At 37.6% G+C, this 22,238-nt stretch overlaps 2 protein-coding genes and 1 long non-coding RNA gene across 3 annotated transcripts; 2 read left to right on the top strand and 1 right to left on the bottom strand.

Annotated features, from left to right (window-relative positions):
- Positions 1-3,920: 3,920 nt before the first annotated feature.
- LOC103413362 (uncharacterized) lies at positions 3,921-8,439 on the bottom strand. Its single transcript, XM_070808534.1, has 6 exons — positions 7,095-8,439; positions 6,878-7,008; positions 6,735-6,810; positions 5,826-6,651; positions 4,069-4,552; positions 3,921-3,935 (listed from the first exon to the last, which is right to left on the bottom strand). Exons 1-6 carry the CDS (start codon positions 8,374-8,376, stop codon positions 3,921-3,923), a joined length of 2,814 nt encoding a protein of 937 aa, XP_070664635.1. The 5' UTR covers positions 8,377-8,439.
- A 4,460-nt stretch (positions 8,440-12,899) lies between these two features.
- Positions 12,900-13,393, top strand: LOC139189252 (uncharacterized). Its single transcript, XR_011572966.1, has 2 exons — positions 12,900-13,145; positions 13,279-13,393. It is a non-coding gene; the product is annotated as an uncharacterized lncRNA (long non-coding RNA).
- Positions 13,394-20,686: 7,293 nt separating this feature from the next.
- Positions 20,687-21,727, top strand: LOC103448952 (uncharacterized). The gene has a single exon (XM_008388212.2). The coding sequence runs from the start codon at positions 20,687-20,689 to the stop codon at positions 21,725-21,727; it is 1,041 nt and encodes a 346-aa protein (XP_008386434.2).
- The last annotated feature ends 511 nt before the right edge of the window (positions 21,728-22,238 follow it).

Raw genomic sequence — 22,238 nt, 5'->3', positions numbered from 1 at the left:
GAAAATAGGTGTGTGAATAGTACTATCCTAAAAGATTTTTTTTTTTTTTTTTTTGAAGTTTACATCTTTTTTTTTTCAAGAGAAACGATAGTGATTTTATTCAAACTCAAAAAGTCATACAATCATCTAAGAGGGAATTATGGATAATATCCGAGGGCTCCTCATACTAATATTTAATCGAATCAAAATACAAAGCAAATTTAACTAATCTATAAGCAACTAAATTAGCAGAAAATCGGACATGTGAAACCTGCGCACCATCAAGAGAATGAACCCACATTTTGATGTCCTCAGTAATGAGACTTAGAGGGGAAGCATCTCGTGCATTCTTTGTCACTGCTTGAATCAAGAGGAAAGAGTTACTTTCAAAGAGACTCCACTGTCACCGGGTTGGAAAATTGATAAAATCGATGGACCAAAGCCCAGGTCAACCACCAGAGCTGTCTCTAAAAAACATTTGTTATGCTTGAGTGCCAAAACCTTTAAATTTCAGTCGAAAACCCTAAGTTATGGGGTCCAGGATCCTACGTTGAGGTCCAAACCTTAGGTACCGTTTGGTACGTGGGACGGGACGGGACGGAACGGAACGAGCCGTTCCGTCCCACGTTTGGTGCGCCTAAAAACTGTGGAACGGGTTGTCCCATGGGACGAAAATTGGCTGATTTTTCGTTCCACCTCTTCCCCCTGGAACGACCCGTTCCACATCCGTAGAACACAAATTTATAACATTTTATAACAAAATTTCCCCTTATCTTTTTCAATATTTACATCATCCGTTCCGTCCTGTTCCGTCCTGTTCCGTCCTGTTCCGTTCCGTTCCGTCCCGTCTGCGTACCAAACGGTACCTTTACATATTTATATCATTTTCGTTCCTAATAATTAACTAAATCAATATTATCTTAATATTCGTCGATTTAACTGTAATTAAACTATTGATATTTCCGTAAGAACTAATACTCTATGAGCAAGATGAGCTTTTAGAGCTAGAATTTTGTCATCAGAATACGTGTTGTCTCAACATGTAGTGATTAAATTAAGAACGATCCATATATAAGGCAGATATTTATGTCCCATTTTGTTAATCGAGGACGCAGAAGACAAAATACCAAATTATGATGAAAAAGTGTTGAGAGGCACTCATGAACTCCTAAATGGCTGATAAAGTTTCATGTAATCTTACACGATTCGTTAACACAACACGTAACGACACGAAAATAATAGGTTTCGGATCGACACGACAACTAATCGGATCACACGATGATAAACAACTGATAATAGGTTTCAAATCTTTCACTAAAGGGGTTGATTTTGGACTCAGGAGTCGGGAGGACTCTTTAGGTGATAAGCAACTGATCCGCCAATCTTAGCCAGAATTTCATGGAAGTTCGTTCAACTTTGATGTATATAATTTTGTTCTTTCTCCTTTTTTGTTTTCGTCCAGATGGTGAAGTGAACTAGGACGAAATTGCAAAGGAATTTTAAAATTCCCTTGAACATACTATTGTGTTACTTGTTGATAAATTCTAGTGGAAAATGGTTGAAAATCTATACAAGATAAAAATGGCATGATTTTATTATGATTTTTCCTTTTTACTGAAGATGAATTCTTCAATGTTGGGCTTATATTATACATATGTTTTGTTTGCATTAACGGCGGTCTTCTCTCTGTATATCGGTCCTTTTTAAGGCTGTGTCCATTTGGACTTATTATGAATGTTGTCTACCATTTGATCCAAGAAAATACTATACATGTGCTTGGGGTGGAGCATGTATTTACGTTAACTGAAGCATTTGCTAATATGCTTAAAGTTAAAAGGGTGAATTATATAATATTTCTACAAGGAAAACAAAACTACAATCCTTTGAAACTGAACTCCAACAAACAACAATTGCAACTTTGGAATCCTATTCCTCAATTAGTTTATGCACTCTCATCGACTTTGCAAGCACCATGCATCTCAGATGGCTCATCTTCGCCAGCAGAGGAGAGATCATCATTTGAGCGTCAGAAGATTGAGGGACTCTACTCAAATGGAGGAACTCCATAGCTGCTCTATCTGCACTGGTTGCCACCTCTAGAGGTGGAAGGGGTGCAGAGTTTTTCCTTTCATAAATAAAAGTTCGTATGTTACTTTGCGACAACAATAAACGAGAGTTTTATCTTCAAGCCAGCTATCCTTACAAGTCCGATTAGTACATCCAAATTATATTGAATTTCCAGTTTGTAATAGTAATGACACGCCTGCCTTCTTCTCCTTCCTGCACCGGGAAAGCAAAAAAAGGTATATTGCTTAGCTTCTCTCCCTTTCTTTCTAGGGTTAATGTTTCTTAGCCTATTGGGGAGTTCCTTTGTTTTTAGGAAAGGAAATTAACCTGCAACACGGTAGTATAATTATATGTCTTTCTATTCTAAACACACTTACCTTTAAGTTTACGTGAGTACTTGCCTTTAGACGTCTTCAACTGGCCTTGTGTTAGTTTGTTTCAGTTATCAAGATTTCAACCCCAACAACTAAAGAAAAGTAGATTATATTAATGCGACTAGAAGATGTGTCATGCCCGCCAGCTCCAAAAAAGTATTGACCTCCTCAAGATGGAGTTGATCCTAAGAAAGTCCCAAAACGTGATTTGAATAAATACTTAAATGAAGAAGCAAACTGAGAAAAGAAGTAATATTAGAGCTATCAAGAGAAGGGATGGAGTTCAAGTTGAGATTATTTAAGGTTTAGGAGTTTAATTTGGTTTTTCTCCCTTTGGTTGTTCCTTTTTTTTTTTTTTTTTGGTTGTCGAAGTTTATCGTATTGTTATGTTACTTTTGTGATGAAATTTTGTTCTGATATGTGGTAGCTAAGAGGAGTTTATCATTATGGATAAAGAGTTTTGTTTGCTAACTTATATAAAATGAGCTTCAAGATATACACATGGAGTTAATTACGATTATTTTAGCATATGTTGAAATTCAAATAGTATTGATACTACTTGGTAGTTGGTACCGTGGAATGGAACTGCTGAGTGCTGATGAAGAGAATGCAACTTCGATTCTCTGTAGGCATGCATCTCAAAAAATATCCTTGACTAAAATTATACTCAAGTCACTTATCAAAGTTTCCAATAAAAAGTGCTGCAGTTTACAAATTACCCACCCAAATAAATCTGAACCAGTAATTCTGTTTTTGCACCCCACAATTCAAACGAAAAAATACTCAACTTCATAGCATAGTTAAAAAACAACTCTCTGTATTGAAAGGCTTTGTAGAGTTGAGGATTGCTTGCACTAAAGTGCTCCAGCTGGTTCTACAAAGCAATGATCCGAAAGGGTAATAACAAAATGCAGCAGATAACCGAGTATCACTTGAGCTCGTCAAGGCCCAATGTTCCCTCTGGTTGGCCGAACATTCCTTGGGATGTTCAGTGGACTTGGCAAAACTCTCTAATTGATTTGCCGAGCCATTTGTATACGCATTCGGTGTTAGTTTTCGAGTAAATTGTAGCAATGGTCTCTCAACTTTAATCAAATTAGAGCAATGGTCCCTCAATTAAAAATTCATTACCATTGGTCCCTCATCTCATAAAAATGTGTAGTTATGGTCTTTTTCGCCAACTTCGTTAGAATTTTGTCAAAATAAATTGTATTGGAAGGATCATTGCGACAATTGGGATCCCTCAACTCATCAAAACATGTAGCTATGATCATTTTCGTCAACTTCATCAGAATTTTGTCAAAATGAGTTATGTTGGACGGATCATTACACCAATTTGGTTAAAGTTAAGAGATCATTGCTCAAATTGGGTTAAAGTTGACGAATCATTGCTACAATTTACTCTTAGTTTTCCGAGCAATTCTCAAATCTTTAGTTTTTTTTTTTGGTAGAAACTGGGATTGAAAACCAAGGCAAAGATGCCAGAACGAACACAAAAGCCTACAGCGAGGCAATCTAAAACAAACCAACAGAAACCAAAGCAGAGGGTTACAATAAAGAAGACGCTGCAACAAGCAAGCGTCGCCCCCTACCCAGTCAAAACAAATTAATGAGGACACGACAAGCCATCATTGTTTAGAACATGTACCCAAGAAGATGGGGGTCGATCGACCCAGACAACATCACACATCTCCTGGTTGTTAATTGACGCAAGAGAGTCCGCCGCAACATTGGCTGATCTTGGAACCCAAGACCAGCGACAGTTCTGAAAAGTCTTCCCCATCTCCTTGACTCTCACCAAAGTTGGAAAAGCCTCCCAGGAACCATCCTCCATCGAACCCGTGAGGCAAGAAATGGATTCTAAGGAGTCAGATTCAAAAATCACAGATGAAAGACCCAAAGAGGATCCCACCTCACAACCACGAAGCAGTGCATAAGCCTCCGCCAGGGCAGCACACGAAGCAGCAATAGCAAATCTCGCAGCTGCAACGAACTCCCCCACTTCGTTCCTCACTACAACCCCAACAAAACCAGATTTGGCCAACTTGGACCAGCTCGCATCGACGTTTACCTTACAGAAGGGAGCTGCAGGAGGACTCCAACTAGAGACTAGACCCACCCTATTCTCAAATCTTTAGTTTGTCAATAACGGAAAATCACAATTCAATCTAAAAAATTGTTTGCGTAACCGCTTTTGGGTTTCTCCAAGTGACTTCTTGGTCATTCATTCTTCAAAACTTTGTATCAGTTCAACAAAATTGATTGTTGAAGAGAATGAACTTAGGTTCTTGATGGTTTGGAGGGGTGAGTCGTGAGTGATGTGCGGGGATAATTCTATATAAAGTACTCTTTCTCCTTCCCTCTGTCCGATGTGGAATAATTGATTTCAACACTCCCCGCACGTGAGGCCCCATTTATGGGTCACACGTGAAATTCCACACATCGACAACCACGTGGAGCCATGTTGGGACTCACCCAATCGTGCGGCAGTACGAACCCATCCCCTGGCTCTGATACCATGTGGAAATTTTCAGGTCGACGGGCCGATGGCCCACTCTAACAACACCGATACTGTCCCCACTTAACCACCTGCACAATCCTCAGGTGTAGGGTTTTATCACAAAAGGCCTCGGTGTTAGTTAGAGTGGGATAATTCTATTTAAAGTACTCTTTCTCCTTCCCTTTGTCCGATGTGGGACAATTGGTTTCAACCAAGGAAGAAAATATCGGTGATATCGGAAATATCGGTAGTCCGAAAACAGGGAAATATCGATGGAAATATCGGTAAAATATCGATATCGATAAAAATTACATGGAAACCACGGAAATTGTAAGAAAAACTTGGAAATTTTTATTGAAACTTTGTAGGATGTTTATTTAGTCAATTATCTATTAGTTTATCACAAAAAATTGGAAGGAAATGCATTGCATGATGGATTTAACATTATCAAGTTGATTATATAGCGATCTGACAAACATTATGAGTGTAGAAAATATGTAGTAATTAATGAAAGAAGTCTAAACACACCATAATCATTTATATATAATGAATTAGTACAATATTTTACACTTTAGTACCACATAGAGTTCCTATGAGGTTCAAATTTGTCACTATCTTCATCATCTTTATGTGTAGAATGAGTGTATTGTGAAGAGTAGTTATCAAATGATAAATCCCCAAAATAGTTTTGCATGTAATTGTTAATATGCCACCCATATGGATCCGAGATTGGTTGAGGTTGTCCATAAGAAAAATCATTTGAAGATTGAGGCTAGGATTGTTTCCATGAGTCGCTCGATTCCATCCCAACAGGAATGGGATATGAAGGGTAGGGAAATGGTTGGTTATGAGTATAACCATAGTTACTACTTCCCAATCCAACAGAGTCTGAAGTTCTAGATAACGAGTCATCTTCTTGACTTGACAAAATCCCTTTGCCTTTTTCTCTGCGAGTATGGTCCTTCCCTATGGCACCAATTCCTGGTCCTGCCCGCCTACTGCCATGGTCATCATCCTGTGTTGCATGCGTGAAGTTTGCCTCACCAGTGAAGGGGCTCATATATCCGGGAGGTGGTGGTCCATAATAGTTTCCATATCCACCACCACTACCTCCAGCTCCACTACCTCCAGCTCCACTATGTCCTTCATCATTCCCACCTCCGGTGGTAGGTGAGTCTCCTGATCTTGTACTAGAGCTATCATTAGTATCAGCACGATGTTGTGGTTGTGTAGGATTGGAAAAAGGTGGAATTCCAGTGTTGCTTGGTCTTGGGTGCAAAAGTTCTTCGAAAGAGTCAGCGCTGCTAGATCCCACCTCCTCCTCTAATACTCTTTCTACATTTATCCCTTCATTACGTGCTTCTTCAACAACTCTGGGAGCTGGGTTGCCTTCATCATCATCTAAATGAAGAGGTCTAATCCATTGAAAAAGTTGGTTACCCTCCGTATCATCATCTTCACCAACAATATCAAACACATCTAGTGGGTCACCACGGTCGACATGATCGATTTCTGCTTCCTTATCTCGAATTTGAAGCTTCATGTTGTAGTAGCAATAAACTAATTTTTCCAAGCTACTATGAGCCAACTTATTTCTTTGCTTTGTGTGTATGAGTGCAAATGTGCTCCAATTTCTTTCACAAGCAGATGAGGAAGCTGTTTGTGATAATACTTTTATTGCTAACTTTCTCACAGTTGGTGCATCGGTCCCATACATGATCCACCATTCAGCTACAATGAAAAATAATGTTGATAAGCCTAATAACTCCAACAAATTCTATTATAAACTTATAGTGAAATATGTTTATACTCACTAGGAGACATATTTGTTCGAGCAGCAACTGATGTTGGTTCTCCAAATGTTCTTCTTGCATCTTTAAACCATGTTAGCTGAATACAATAAATTGTGTTAGTTTAATCCAACAAAGTAATTATTATAATTTAAGTAATTGTGTACCTCATTTCCAAATTGGCCAACTGCTGGTGATGCAGGGTCTAATTTAGAGTATACATTATGTACAGCACGTATAAGGTTACCATCATCTCCAACACCGGGTCTGTATTGGTATCGGGGATTCAAATAATATGCTGTTCAAAGAAACACATACTCTAATAAGATAAATAATACTTATGCAACTAAAGAAATGAATTGCAAATTATGACATAATTTATACCTGCTGCATGCAAATCGTGGTATAATGTTTTATACCATCGGTCTTCAATTATTTTTACGACCCACCTTGCACCATGTTTTCTTTCCAATTCATCCTTCACTACACGCATCAACTCATATACTGCCCCCATAGTAGGATACACTTCTGTGTTAACGATCCGTAAAACTTTGTAAAGAGGTTCAAACACTTGACACACATGTTCTGTTTGACTCCAAAAAGCATGATCAAACACTATACTTTCCACCATACGACCTGTATTTGAGCGGCTGAAATTGTGGTTGGCCCAATCGTCACTAGTGAATAGTTGCTTCAACCCTGCTTTCTTCTTGAGTAGGCTGTTTAATGCAATATAGTTGGTGGCGAATCGAGTGGTAGCTGGACGAATAATTTCTCCTCTGCAAAATTCACGCATCTTTGCCAACAACCAACCGTGATTGTAAATATAATTTGTGATCGTTCTAGCTCTTTTGACCACAGTAGCAACATTCTCTCTCTTCCCCATTGCCTCAAACATAAGATCAATACAATGTGCTGCACATGATGTCCAAAACACATTATGATGCTTCATTAACTTTTTTCCAGCTTTGACAAATGCAGAACCGTTGTCGGTCACGACTTGGACAACATTATGCTCTCCCACCTCCATGATTACATCCCTCAATAATTTGTAAATATACTTGTAATTCTTTATATGGTCTGAAGCATCAACAGACTTCAAAAAAATTGTCTTTCCCTTGGAGTATACCATGAAGTTGATGATAGATAATCTGGTCGGGCCGGTCCATCCGTCACACATGATTATGCAACCATTAGTTTCCCACTTTGACCTCAACTTGTTAACATACTCGCCAATGTCTTTATACTCCATATCCAAATATTTGTTTCTTATCTCATAGGGAGTGGGAGGTTGTACTCCAACACCGGCCTGTTGACATCCCACTACCATATTTTTGAAATGATGTGATGATGCCTTCGCAGCAGGGACATTTTCATAGATAAAGAACTTGCTAATTAGACGCCCCATTCCCTCCTTCACATTACCTCCCTTGAAATAACTCCAAACACTCTTTTGACGTGCGTTGGATGACTTATATAAACTTGGGGCTATTGGTGGTGTTGGTTGTGATTCTCTAAGACTGCCTCCCCGTCTCATTTGTGCACCACCACTTGTCCCGGAACCTTGTCCCCTATTAGGAATTTTATGAAGGTGTTCTCTTTCCCATGCTGACTGTTTGGAGGCACGTAATGCTTGTTTCAAACTGCGTCGTTCTTCAGGTCCCATGTCATCATCACATTCGTCCTCATCGTCATCATCATCACTGTCAACCGCTTGGCCATAGACTTCTCCCCGTAGCCCAGCTCAAATATTTTCCATTCCTTGTGTCATCTTTTCCTTCTGCTGTTTTTTATTTTTTAATAATGTGCTGATGAATGTCTTCACTTCTGGGGGGACACTATCGCATCGTTGGACATTTTTTGCTGGATCTAATCCACTAAGATGGTACTTAAGTCGTGTCACTCCACCACTCTTCATTACCCGACCACAATATTTGCAAATTGTGCCATGTTTGTTTCCGTCCATTGGGTCGCCATGTTCCCAAGCTGGATCACGTTTACTAGCTCCACTAGACATCTTAAACGTACCTACATTTATTTTTCATGAAAATTAGACAAAAGAATTAAATAATAAAGTTTTTTAAGAGAACCTAAATAATAAAGTTATTCTACAGAAGAATACAATATGAAGTAAAGAAAATGATTGTAAAAATTTAAGTAATTAAAAAAATAATATGGAATAATAAAACCTAATATTAATGAATAATAATCCAATTTGATAAAAAAAATAATCCTAATATAAATGATGAATAATATTCCTTTTTGATAATAATCCTAATATAAATAATCCTACTATAAATTATGATAATTATGTTTCATGAAAATAATCCTAATATAAAACATAGTGATGAATAATATTCCTTTTTGATAATAATCCAATTTAATAATAATCCACTTTAATAATAATCCAATTTAATGAATAATCATATTTGATAATAAAAAAAACCTAATATTAATGAATAATCCAATTTGATAATAAAAAAAACCTAATATTAATGAATAAAAATGAATAATTCGTTTTTTTTTTTCCTAAGTTTTGGACCTTTTGGTTCATGTCGCAGCCCGTCCCAGAAGTGCTTTTGACGGGAATATGTAATGACGAGATTGCCCTTGACGTTACTAAGGTACTTGTGTGTGAGACTTTATTAGTTCAAATTTTGTGCAAGGGTATTAGAAAATATTTTGAAAGATGGATTTTTGTTATGTATGGCTAGGATGAATTGGAGGGTGTGGGTTAATCTGGACCACACAAGACCTCTCCTTCCCTCTCCTTCCCCCGTGCCTTCCCTGTCTCTCCCTCTCCCTCACGAACTCACGCACACACACCCATTGTACGGCACACACCCAAAATCCTCCAAAACTCAACGGATCGAGGCAAATAAGGTATGTATCTTCATCGTTTTGACGTCCTGAGTTCATTGGTGCTAGTTTTAGGAAGTGAAACCTTCGATTTCACGTAGATCCCGAACCTCCATTTTTTAGGTACTGTTCATGCGAACGTAAAATGTTGTGTTTCAGGAGATTTCAAGCTTGTGGTGAGCTTTAGGAGGTCCTAAGGAAGCTCGGAGACGTTCGTTGGAGAGATTTGGACGTCGGGATCGTAGGTTTCAAGTTTGGCCGAAATCCTTGGTTTTTGCAAGGTGAGATTTCGTAGTTTTTAGGCCCTAAAACTAGTCCAACGTGATAGTACACTCTTAGGGCTTCAATTTGGTATAAAATACGAAGAAAATGGGTGAAAAACGAAGGAGAACAGTGGGTTTGAAAATCGGCCGGAGTCCGGCCGTCGGAAAACCAGTCCGGCGAGCCTTTGGAAGGGATGACACGTGCGCTGCACGTGCTGCGCGTGGCCAACGCGTGGACCCGTGCCACGTGTGGCGCGTGGGGGCGCGTGGGGCTTCCAAAAATTTTTCTGAAAATTTCTCGACGCTCGTGACGTCGAGTAGGTCGATGTGGTATATTCATATACAAAAATTGAGCATCGTATGAGAAGTTATTTCGAAATATTGGTGATATGCTTAAAATTAACGTTTTTATAGTTGTTTCGCATATAGGTGAGACGTATCCCGAGGACGACCGCATCCAGGGACGCCACGGGGGTTACGACCCGTCGACTTATCAGTGAGTGGGCAGTTTTGTTTTCGTATTACCTATATACTACTGTTTTTCCCAGAAAAATGTTTTATATGAAAATATGTTTTGAACATGCCATGCCTAGAACTATTTGAAAATCATGAATTGGTTATGAATTATATGATTGATATATGATGCATACATATTGCATGGTGCTGTGGAGGCAAAGGTAAGTCAGGTGAGTTCATTATGCATTGAATTGGTTGATATCGATATAATTTGAGCTCGTAATCTGCACCCTAGGTGTTAGTGCTTATATTATTCACCACACCGCACGCTCGCCTTGGATCCAAGTAGGTGGATGTCGTACATACCATGTGAGGGTTCCGACATGCTAGTCGTACAGATCACTAGGCGTGATTCCGACTAGTGGGTGACATTAGTATGCGCGCTGATGATATGATGAGAGAAGCACTAGAGCGTATTTTTACACCTTTCATCGTATAGACTACCTTACGTAGTTCCGAGTGATGTGCAGAGTAGGGCCGTACAGGTCACTGGGGTGACTCCGGCTTAGTGGGATTTGAGCTATTGAATTAATCGTATAGGACCAACTGCAGGGTCTCCGATTGATTCCTTATTTCACCTGATTTATATTTTGATTTATGTCATGGCATGTTTTCTTGAAAATGTTAAAGATTTGAGATTTAAATGTTGAGATTTTATATGGTTATATATTCTGGGAAAGTATACAGGTTTTTACGGCGAGGGGATATAATTGTTTTAATGAACTGTTTGGAAAACTAATTTGTTTTACTGACCCACTCATTTTGTTTTGCGCCCCTCCAGGTTCTAGTTTAGCGGTGGTTGGCTCACGAGGTCCTTTCCGGCTTTCTGACAGATTTTGGACATGTAGGACTCACCTGAGGGTGATGTATTCTTATTTTAGTCCTACTTGACTGCAGATAACCTATGCTCTGAACTTATGTGTTTACTTGTAAACTCGTCCGGTTATGTCCGTATGTGGTTATGTTTGAGTTTGGTTTGAATTTCTGTTGATTTATGTTGTTGTTACGCTTCCGTGTCGTGCTTATGGTTACGTCACGCCCATGTGACGGCCAGCACACCTGGATCCTCCGGATCGGGGTGTGTCAGTTCAACCCAACCCAACCCAAGTGTGGTTATGTTTGAGAATTGGGCCTAAGGTCAAGTTTGGAGAGTACATTGAGTGGGCTTTAATGAATAGTCCAATTTGATAATAAGCCAATTTAATGAATAATCCAATTTAATGAATAATAATCCAATTTTATAATAATCTAATTTAATGAATAATAATCCAATTTGATAATAAAAAAACCTAATATTAATGAATAATAATCCTATTTGATAATAAAACCTAATATTAATAAAATAATAAATAACATTAAACATATTAAAATTATCCTAGGGAATAATTATACAACATTACTTAATTACTTACAAAAATTAACAAGTAATTGTTAACATTACTTAACTACTTACAAAAATTAACATGCAAGTATTAATTACTTAAAAAAATTAACATACGAGTCCACACAAATTTATTTGTTGTTGTATAAATTACAATAATATAAATATAAGTTTGTAAACTTACCTTAAATATGGAACTCTTTGTGTTCAAGCTTTGGAATGGATCTGGAATGGCTTTGAAAATGGTAAGGGAAATAAAATAATAAATAACATTAAACATATTAAAATAATCCTAGGGAATAATTATACAACATTACTTAATTACTTAAAAAAAATTAACATGTAATTGTTAACATTACTTAATTACCTACAAAAATTAACATGCAAGTATTAATTACTTAAAAAAATTAACATACGAGTCCATACAAATTTATTTGTTGTTGTATAAATTACAATAATATAAATATAAGTTTGTAAACTTACCTTAAATATGGAACCCTTTGTGTTCAAGCTTTGGAATGGATCTGGAATGACTTTGAAAATGGTAAGGGAAGAAGAAGAAACGAAATTGCTATGAGGGAATGCCTCTGATACTCCAACTCTCATAAGGTTTTGCACATGCTCTGAGGGAATATAAGTATATAACAGAGAGTGGAACATGGTTTTGCCTGTGAAAGCATATCACAGACTCACAGTGATACACGGTTTCATTATTAAAGTGATTGAAAAATTAGTGAGGTGAGTCAGATGGGGTCAATCAACCACAGAGGCACACACACAGACATGCTATTATTCGTTGTCCATTGTCTACAATTGTAAAAAGTGATTGAATAATTCATGAGGTGAGTCAGATGGGTCACTCAACCACAGAGGCACACACACACAAAGACATGCCATCACACACGCACACAACACATGCACACATATCACACACGCATACGGCTCTCTCTCTCTCTCTCTCTCATTCTCGATCTTTCTCTCTTCTTCTCTGAGTCTGAGGCGCCGGACCTCTCTTCTCCCCCTTCTCCATTCGACCCACACCCACACACAGATCTCCCCCTTCTCCATCCTTCTCTCTTCTTCTCTGATGCCCTCGATCATTCTCTCTTCTTCTCTGAGGCGCATGACCTCTCTTCTCCCCCTTCTCCTTTCGACCCACACACACACAGATCTCCCCCTTCTCGATCCTTCTCTCTTCTTCTCTGAGGCCCTCGATCTTTCTCTCTTCTTCTCTGAGGCCTGACCTCTCTTCTCCCCCTTCTCCATTCGACCCACACACACACAGATCTCCCCCTTCTCCCACTCTCTCGATCCTTCGCTGCCGTTGATCGTGGGTCTGCCGAAGTCGAACTTGGCTCAGTCGTCTCTGGTGGTGCGCCGCTGAGCAAGGAGTTGGCCCAGTCATCGATATTTCAGGTGAGATTCCATTGAAAGTTTCAATTTGAAACCCTAAGCCCTAAACGGATATCACATATGTTGAATCGTTGATGCATGCGTGAAATTTGAAGCTTATATGTGAAATTTAAGTTAAAATTCGTGTTTTTGCAAGGTTTTTGGGACGAAATGGGCTCGGGAACAGGCACACCATCTCCGGCGTTCTTCTCCGGCGTCCGATATCGGAGTCCGATTGCACCGTTCAACGAAATTTCTCGATATTTCCAAAATATCGCGATATTATCGATAATATCGATAAATATCGCGATATTTGGACGAAAACCACACGGAAACCAGTTTAAATATCCATTACCCGAAAAATCGATATTATCGGCGATATTTCGCCGATAATATCGATATTTAAATCCATGGTTTCAACACACTACACAAAAAGTGAACAATAGTAACAAGGGTTTTGCATGAGTTTGTTGGGTGGCGAGTATTTTGCTTTAAAAGAAGGATATAGTGCTATCCACACATCAATTTTTACTTCTCACACACCTTCTTAATTTTTAGTTGTTGGATCTAATGAATTGAAGAAGATCGATGGTAAAAAATTAACATGAGTGTGTAGGAAGTGAAAATAGGTGTGTGAATAGTACTATCCTAAAAGATTTTTTTTTTTTTTTTTTTTTGAAGTTTACATCTTCTTCTTTTTTTTTTCAAGAGAAACGATAGTGATTTTATTCAAACTCAAAAAGTCATACAATCATCTAAGAGGGAATCATGGATAATATCCGAGGGCTCCTCATACTAATATTCAATCGAATCAAAATACAAAGCAAATTTAACTAATCTATAAGCAACTAAATTAGCTGAAAATCGGACATGTGAAACCTGCGTACCATCAAGAGAATGAACCCACATTTTGATGTCCTCAGTAATGAGACTTAGAGGGGAAGCATCTCGTGCATTCTATGTCACTGCTTGCATCAAGAGGAAAGAGTTACTTTCAAAGAGACTCCACTGTCACCGGGTTGGAAAAATGATAAAATCGATGGACCAAAGCCCAGGTCAACCACCAGAGCTGTCTCTAAAAAAAATTGTTATGCTTGAGTGCCAAAACCTTTAAATTTCAGTCGAAAACCCTAAGTTATGGGGTCCAGGATCCTACGTTGAGGTCCAAACCTTAATAGTTTTTTACATATTTATATCATTTTCGTTCCTAATAATTAACTAAATCAATATTATCTTAATATTCGTCGATTTAACTGTAAATTAAACTATTGATATTTCCGTAAGATCTAATACTCTATGAGCAAGATGAGCTTTTAGAGCTAGAATTTTGTCATCAGAATACGTGTTGTCTCAACATGTAGTGATTAAATTAAGAACGATCCATATATAAGGCAGATATTTATGTCCCATTTTGTTAATCGAGGACGCAGAAGACAAAATACCAAATTATGATGAAAAAGTGTTGAGAGGCACTCATGAACTCCCAAATGGCTGATAAAGTTTCATGTAATCTTACATGATTCGTTAACACAACACGTAAGCGACACAAAAATAATAGATTTCGGATCGAGACGACAATTAATCGGATCGTTATCGGATCACACGATGAGAACCCGTCAATAAGGGGTTCTTAACAGGTTCACACGAGATTGACACACGAGTAACCCATTTCAACACGTTAAGAAAAATGTTATTTTGATGATTTTAATTTTTTAAACTAATAAAAAAATCTTACTATAAAATACAATAGGCATAGTATATATGTATATTATATATTGCATTATTATATTTAAGTTTTATTTATTTATTTATTTATTTTTATAGTATACTATAGCAAAGGGTGAGATTAAAAAATTATAAAACACATTAAAAGTAAAAATACCAAACACATTCAAAAATTATAATAATTAATTTACAAGTACAAAAAATGTGGAAAAAATAGGCAAACGCTTGTGATCGCATCCTCTACACTTTGAGGATGGGTACATTGCCGTTTGAATGTTTAGAATCATACAAAACCTCATGAATAGTATATTTAAGGGAGTTCAAAATAAATAAAATTCATATTTATTAATGTACAAGTCTGAAAAATGTGAAAGCATATATAAATACTCGGGATTGGATCCTCAACCTTGAAACGTAACTCCATTTATTTTGCATATCCTTGAACCTTTGGTATTTTGTAGTAATGTACTAATGTTTTTTCATTATACTCTTATTTTGGGGTATGCAATACTTGAAAGACAAATGTTTTTTTTTAAATGTTTTGAAGTGATATTTACATGACAGTGTGATATACATATACAAATTTAGTATTATGTTTTTCATTTTTTGGGTCAAATTATATTTTTCATTTTCATTATTTATTGATTTAAAATATATTTTTTAAAAGGGTAACGGGTCGGGTCATAGTACTTAATAATATTAACGGGTTAATTTCGGGTTGAGTCATATTACCCATTTACTTTAACGGGTGTTACACGACACGACATGTTAAGATATCAAGTATGTCACGAAAACGATACGAACACGAGAAACACAATACGAATGACAGGTTTAATGTAATCAGATTTGGATGCTACGAAAATATTAGGACCAAAATCGTGCCACCTGCCCACTATAGGTAGGCCAAATGTAATAGCTAGAATGGTCACACCCGGAAAGGGATCCTCTCTGGATCCCTTCTTCCTAATTCACCAAGTCCGGAGATCTGAACCGTTGAAATTTGATCCAACGGCTAACGTTATTATAATTTTTAAAGTGGACCCCTGTTTGTAGCCGTTGGATCAAATTTCAATGGTCCGGATCCCCGAACTTGATAGATTAGGAGGAAGGGATCCGGAGAGGATCCCTTTCCGTCAAACCCTAAACCTAAATTCCTAATAAAAATGTACTAATTACCGCGTACTTATATTTAAGGGTGTGATATCCACACACCCCTTTTTACTTCTCTCACACTTTTTTTGTTTTCGGCCGTCGGATCGGATGAATTGAAGAAGATCAATGGACATAAATTAATAAGGGGTGTGTGAGAAGTAAAAAGGGGTGTGTGGATAGCACACGCCTATATTTAACGCTTTGATTCTCTTGACACTTGTCCCCTACTTGTAAAGCCAAATGTAATAACAACCCTAGACTCCTAATTATATATCATTTGCATGATCTTCCTATGATCTTTTCGAAGTAACACGTATATTATGATGAGGCAATAGAGGAAACAATGCCCAACGTAAGGGAGATGATGCACTCCTAGAACCCTATCTTTAGTCTAAAGTCTCCAACACTCCATTCACGATTGAAATGTAATCCCAATCCATAATTAGGGTATTCGATCTACCTATCATTTATACTTAATTTTCTCTATCAGTGACGTACTTTCATTATTATCTTTTCATTATGCAATTGATGCAGAACATTTGGCTTAGTGATTGAAAGAGAAGGACGCCACTGTTCAAACACATGCCTTTACCATGACATACAATGGATTTTGATTATTTGAGGTCGTTTAGGCTTCCAAACTGCATTTTAAATTCTTTAATAAAAAACGAACTTCTCGTTTATCGTCCGATTAATGTCGTTTTAATGTCGGTCATTTCCTTAAGGCCCTTGAGTTTCCTCAAGGAGTTGTGATTAAGCTATTTAAGCAGTTGGCTTCAATGTAATCACATCTTTCATCAATAATCAAACAAACCTTTCGGTTTTCTAATAACTATAGTGAATTTCAGAACTTGTTCAAGGACTTATGTTGGTATCCCCTGTGACCTTCGTGTTACGTCGGCAATGTTGCATAATAGTCACAAAAAATTACTTTAACGTTATTCTAGAGAATGAAGCCACATTTTGATGTCCTCAGTAATAAGACTTAGAAGGGAAGCATCTCGTGCATTCGAAGTCACTGCTTGAATCAAGAGGAAGAGAGTCACTTTCAAAGAGAACATGAGAAAAGTTAAGCTCCATAGCACGACGAACACCCTCCCTAACTGCAAGAAACTCCACTGTCACCGGGTTGGAGATATGATAAAATCAACAGACCAAAGCCCCGGTAAAACCACCAGAGCTGTCTCTAAAAAAGTTTTGTTATGCTTGAATACCAACACCTTTAAGTTTCCGTCGCAAAACCTAATTTATGGGGTCCAGGATCCAACGTTGAGGTCCAAATCTTGACAGTTCTGTTACATATTTATATCATTTTCGTTCCTACATAACTAAATCAATACTAATATCTTAAATTCATCGATATAAACTTAATGATATTTCTGTAAAAACTAAAAACTGATACTCTATAAGCAAGATGGGCTTTCAGAGCTAGACTTTTGTCATCAGAATATGCGTGTTGTCTCTCAACACGCACTGATCAAAGAACGATGCATAAGCCAGATATTTATGCCCAATGCTGTTGATCGAGGAGACAGAAGACACGAAAGACCAAATTATGATGAAAAAGTGTTGAGAGTTAGGCTGGTCAACTCATGAACTCCTAAATGGCTGATAAAATAAGTTTCATGTGATCAGATTTGGATACGGTACAAAAATATTAGGACCAAAATCGTGCCACCCGTCCTCTAGGCAGGTCAAATGCGATCACAACCAGACTGGTCAAAACCCCAAACCTAAATTCCTAGTAAAAAGTACCAAGTACCGTGTGATTACATTTGAGGCCTTTGAGTGTCTTGACACTTGTTCCATAGTTGTAAAGCCAAATGTAATCACAACCCTAAAATCCTAATTATATATCATTTGCATGATCTTCCTTTGATCCTCTCTAAGTAACACGTGTATTATGAGGGAATCAAGGAAACAATGTCCAACGTAAGGCAGATGATTCACTCCTAGAACCTAAATTCCTAGTAAAGTACCAAGCCGCGTACTTTAGAGACAATTGTCCCCTACTTGTAAAGCCAAATGTAATCGCAACCCTAAATTCCTAATTATGTATGATTTGCATGATCTTCCTATGATCTTCTCTAAGTAACACGTGTATTATGAGGCAATCAAGGAAACAATGCCCAACGTAAGGCAGATGATTCACTCCTAGGACCTAAATTCCTAGTAAGTACTAGTACCACGTACTTAAATTTGAGGCAATTGTCCCCAATTTGTAAAGCCAAATGTAACCACAACCCTAAATTCCTAATTATATGTGATTTGCATGATCTTCTCTAAGAAACACGTGTATTATGAGTCAAGGAAACAATGTCCAACGTAATGCAGATGACTCACTCCTAGAACGCAATTTTAGTCCAAAGTCTCTAACATTCCCACGCACGATTGAAATGTAAACCCAATCCATAATTAGGGTATTCGACCTACCTATCATTTGTACTTTTCTTTATCGGTCATGTACTTTCTTTTTACTAGGAATGTTGAAAGCAATGTTGCATGATAGTCAAAACTGTTTACTTTCAACGTTATTCTACAATGCTTCATGAAAAAATCAATAAAATAGAAAATTGTTGAACTTTTTATTAACAGTGAGATAATTCATTTTACGGTCAACGATACTGTATTCGTCTAGTTAGTTGATTGCAACTAAATGACTAAGGTCTAAATTTTCATACCATACATAAGAACATGGTGGAAGATGATAGAAACGGAAGGTAGCTACCACGCCTCATGAATCATGCATTATCTTTAACGGGTGACATAAAGAATAACGTAATTTTCGTCTGATTAAGATTCAACCCTAAAGCCGAATCATAAACCCATTTATTTTATTGGATCTCCCTCATTAAATTATCATTTCCCTGAAAAATATCTTGCAATGTGGTCACTACTCAAAAAGTGACCAATAGTAGCTAGGGTTTTGCAAGAGCATTTTGGTGGTGAGTCTTTTGTTTTAAAAGAATTTTAAAAAAAATATCTAAGAGAAACGATAGCGATTTTATTCAAACTAAAAAAGTCATACAATCATCTAAGAGGACATCATGGATCATAGCCGGATAATATCTGTAAGCTCCTCAAACCATTGTTCAATCGAATCAAACACAAAACATTAGTTACTCTGTGAGCAATTGAATCGGCATAATGTCGGACATGTGAGGTTCGCACACCATCAAGAGAACGAAGCCAAATTTTTATGTCCTGAGTAATGAGACTTGGAGGGGAAGCATCTCGTGCATTCGAAGTCACTGCTTGAATCAACAGGAGAGAGTTCTTTTCAAACAGACTCCATTGTCAATGGGTTTGAAATATGATAAAAGCGACGAACCAAAGCCCCGGTAAAACAACCAGAGCTGTAAAAAAGTGTTGTTATGCTTGAGTACCAAAACCTTTAAATTTCAGTCGCAAACCCTAAGTTATGGGGTCAAGGTTCCTACCTTCAGCTCCAAATCTTAAATGTTTTTACATATTTATATCATTGTCGTTCCTAATTAACTAAAACAATATTAAATCTTAATATTCGTAGATATAATTGTAAAGTAAGCTATTGATATTTCCGTTAGAACTAAAATCTGATACTCTATGAGCAAGATGGGCTGTCAGATCTGGACTTTTGTCATCAGGATACGTGTTGTCCCCTCACGCAGTGATTAAGGAACGATGCAGAAGGCAAATATTTTTATGTCTAAAGAACAATGCATAAGGCAAATATTTATGTCTACAGAACGATGCATACGGCAGATATTTATGTCCCATGCTGTTGATCGTGGAGGCAGAAGACACAAAAGGACCAAATTATGGTGAAGAATTGTTGAGAGTTAGGCTGGTCAACTCATGAACTCCTAAACGGCTGATAAAATAATTTTCATGTAATCAGATTTGGATATGGTCGAAAATAATAGGACCAAAATCGTGCTACCTGTCCACTAGGTAGGCCAAATGCAATCACAAACCGGACTGGTCACAACCCTAAACCTAAATTCCTAGTAAAAAGTACCAAGGAATATGTACTTACACTTGAGGGTTTGAGTGTCCAGACACTTGTCCCCTAGTTGTAAAGCCAAATGTAATCATAAACCCTAAATTCCTAATTATATATGATCTGCATGAAGGTCGTATGATCTTCTCTAAATAACACGTGTATTATGAGGCAATCAAGGAATCAATGTCCAACGTAAGGCAGATGACTCACTCCTAGAGCCCAGTCTTTAATCTAAAGTCTCCAACACTCTCACGCACGATTTAAATGTAAACCCAATCTATAATTAGGGTATTCGACCTACCTATCATTTGTACTTTTCTTTATCAGTCATTAATTTCTTTATTATTTTTTCATTATACAATATTGTATGATGATCAAAACTGTTTATTTTCAGCGTTATTTTACAATGCTTCATGAAAGGAAACTGTTAAGGAAGATATCTCTATTAATTAGTCAATATTGTAAATTGATATTGTAGTTATTTACTTCCTTGTTTAGTTTCTGATCAAGCCTTGTTTATAGGCGATAGTTTAGGATCCTATTGACTGTATCATTTTATAAAGTTGTAAACCTAGTTGTTGAATGATATATCGAAAATCATAATCCCATTCTATGCTTCTTATGATGGTACCAGAGTGATTGATATCTGGGAAAATAAAAAGCAAACACACAGACACCAAAACAACCCTAGCAAAACATAGCCATGGGTGATAGCGCAGACATGAAGTCAACCTCTTCATGCATGACTTCGCATCCAAAGTGGGAGAGTCCTAATCATCCACTTTATCTCCACCATTTGGACCAACCTGGTGCAGTCCTTGTGCCGGAGCCATTGGTGGAAGACAATTATAGTACATGGGTTCAATCCATGACCATGGCCTTAACGGTCAAGAACATATTAGGGCTTGTTGATGGGACAATCAAGAAGTCAAGTGAAGATGAACATGAAGAATTGCAGCAATGGAATCGATGCAATAATATGGTTAAGACATGGCTCTTAGGATCCATGTCAAAAGAAATCTCAAGTAGCGTCATCAATTGCAAGGATGCAAGGCAGATGTGGCTTGATTTGCAAGAAAGGTTTTCTCATGTGAATATTGTTCAATTGTTTCACATAGAAAACGAGATTCATGACTATGTGCAAGGCAACATGACAGTGAGTACATATTTCACCAAATTAAAAAACTTGTGGGACGAACGTGACGTGTTATGTTCTATTCCTGCATGTAGTTGTGATACGAAGAAGGAAATCATCTCTTATGTTGAAACCCAGAAAACAATGAAATTTCTCATGGGTTTAAATGATTCTTATTCCATTGTTCGTAGTAATACCCTTCTTCTTGAGCCTTTACCTACAGTGAACAAGGCCTACTTTCTTGTTCTTCGCCATGAGAGACAGGCAGAAGTCTCAAGTGGAAAGCATACTTTCCAACCTGAAGCGGCAGTTTTTGCTGTGAAGAATGGTGGCGGAGAAACTGAACCAGAAGATGGTGGTCTTCGCTGTGGAAAATGTAACAAGATAAATCATAGCACCAAAAACTGCTGTGCTCATCTCAAGTGCACTTTTTATGGGTGGAAAGGTCATTCCTTCGAATATTGCCACAAAAGCAAAACGGCTGCTGAAACTGAACAAAGCCACTCATCCACTTCCAAGGGCAACCAAGTTGCCATGCACGACAAAAAGGACGGGATGCCAAACTTTCCTTTTTCCAGGAAGATTGCAAGCAGATACTCGCAATGTTGAACAAAAACAGATCTTCCTTAACAGATTCTCCTTTGCAAATCAAGTTGGTAATTCCTCGAATAATGAAGAACTTTCAAGTAAAGCTTTTCATGCATAATGGCATAAAAAAATGTTTGGATCTTGGATAGTGGTGCAACGAACCACATTGTTTGCAGCCCTCATTGTCTCATGACGTCAAGACCTATTACAAACCATACTGTTAAACTACCCACTAGTTCTCTTGCCACGGTCACCCACATTGGACAAGTTGTCTTCTTTCCCAACCTTGTGCTTGATAATGTTTTGTGTGTCCCATTTTTCAAATTAAATTTGATATCCATTAGCAAGCTCGCACATAATTCCCTCTATATTACCATCTTCCTAAAACAATTTTGTGTTATACAAGACCTACGCTCGGAGAAGATGATTGGGACAGGAATTAAACGAGAGGGACTATACTATCTTGATCCACCAAAGAAAGGAACATGTAACACCATTCAAACATCCAACCATCATCTTTAGCATCAACGCC

Source organism: Malus domestica, chromosome 11 (assembly GCF_042453785.1).
Source record: "Malus domestica chromosome 11, GDT2T_hap1".
NCBI lineage: Eukaryota > Viridiplantae > Streptophyta > Magnoliopsida > Rosales > Rosaceae > Malus > Malus domestica.
The sequence above is the reverse complement of the archived record's forward strand: the minus strand, read 5'-3'. Positions and strand labels throughout refer to the sequence as shown.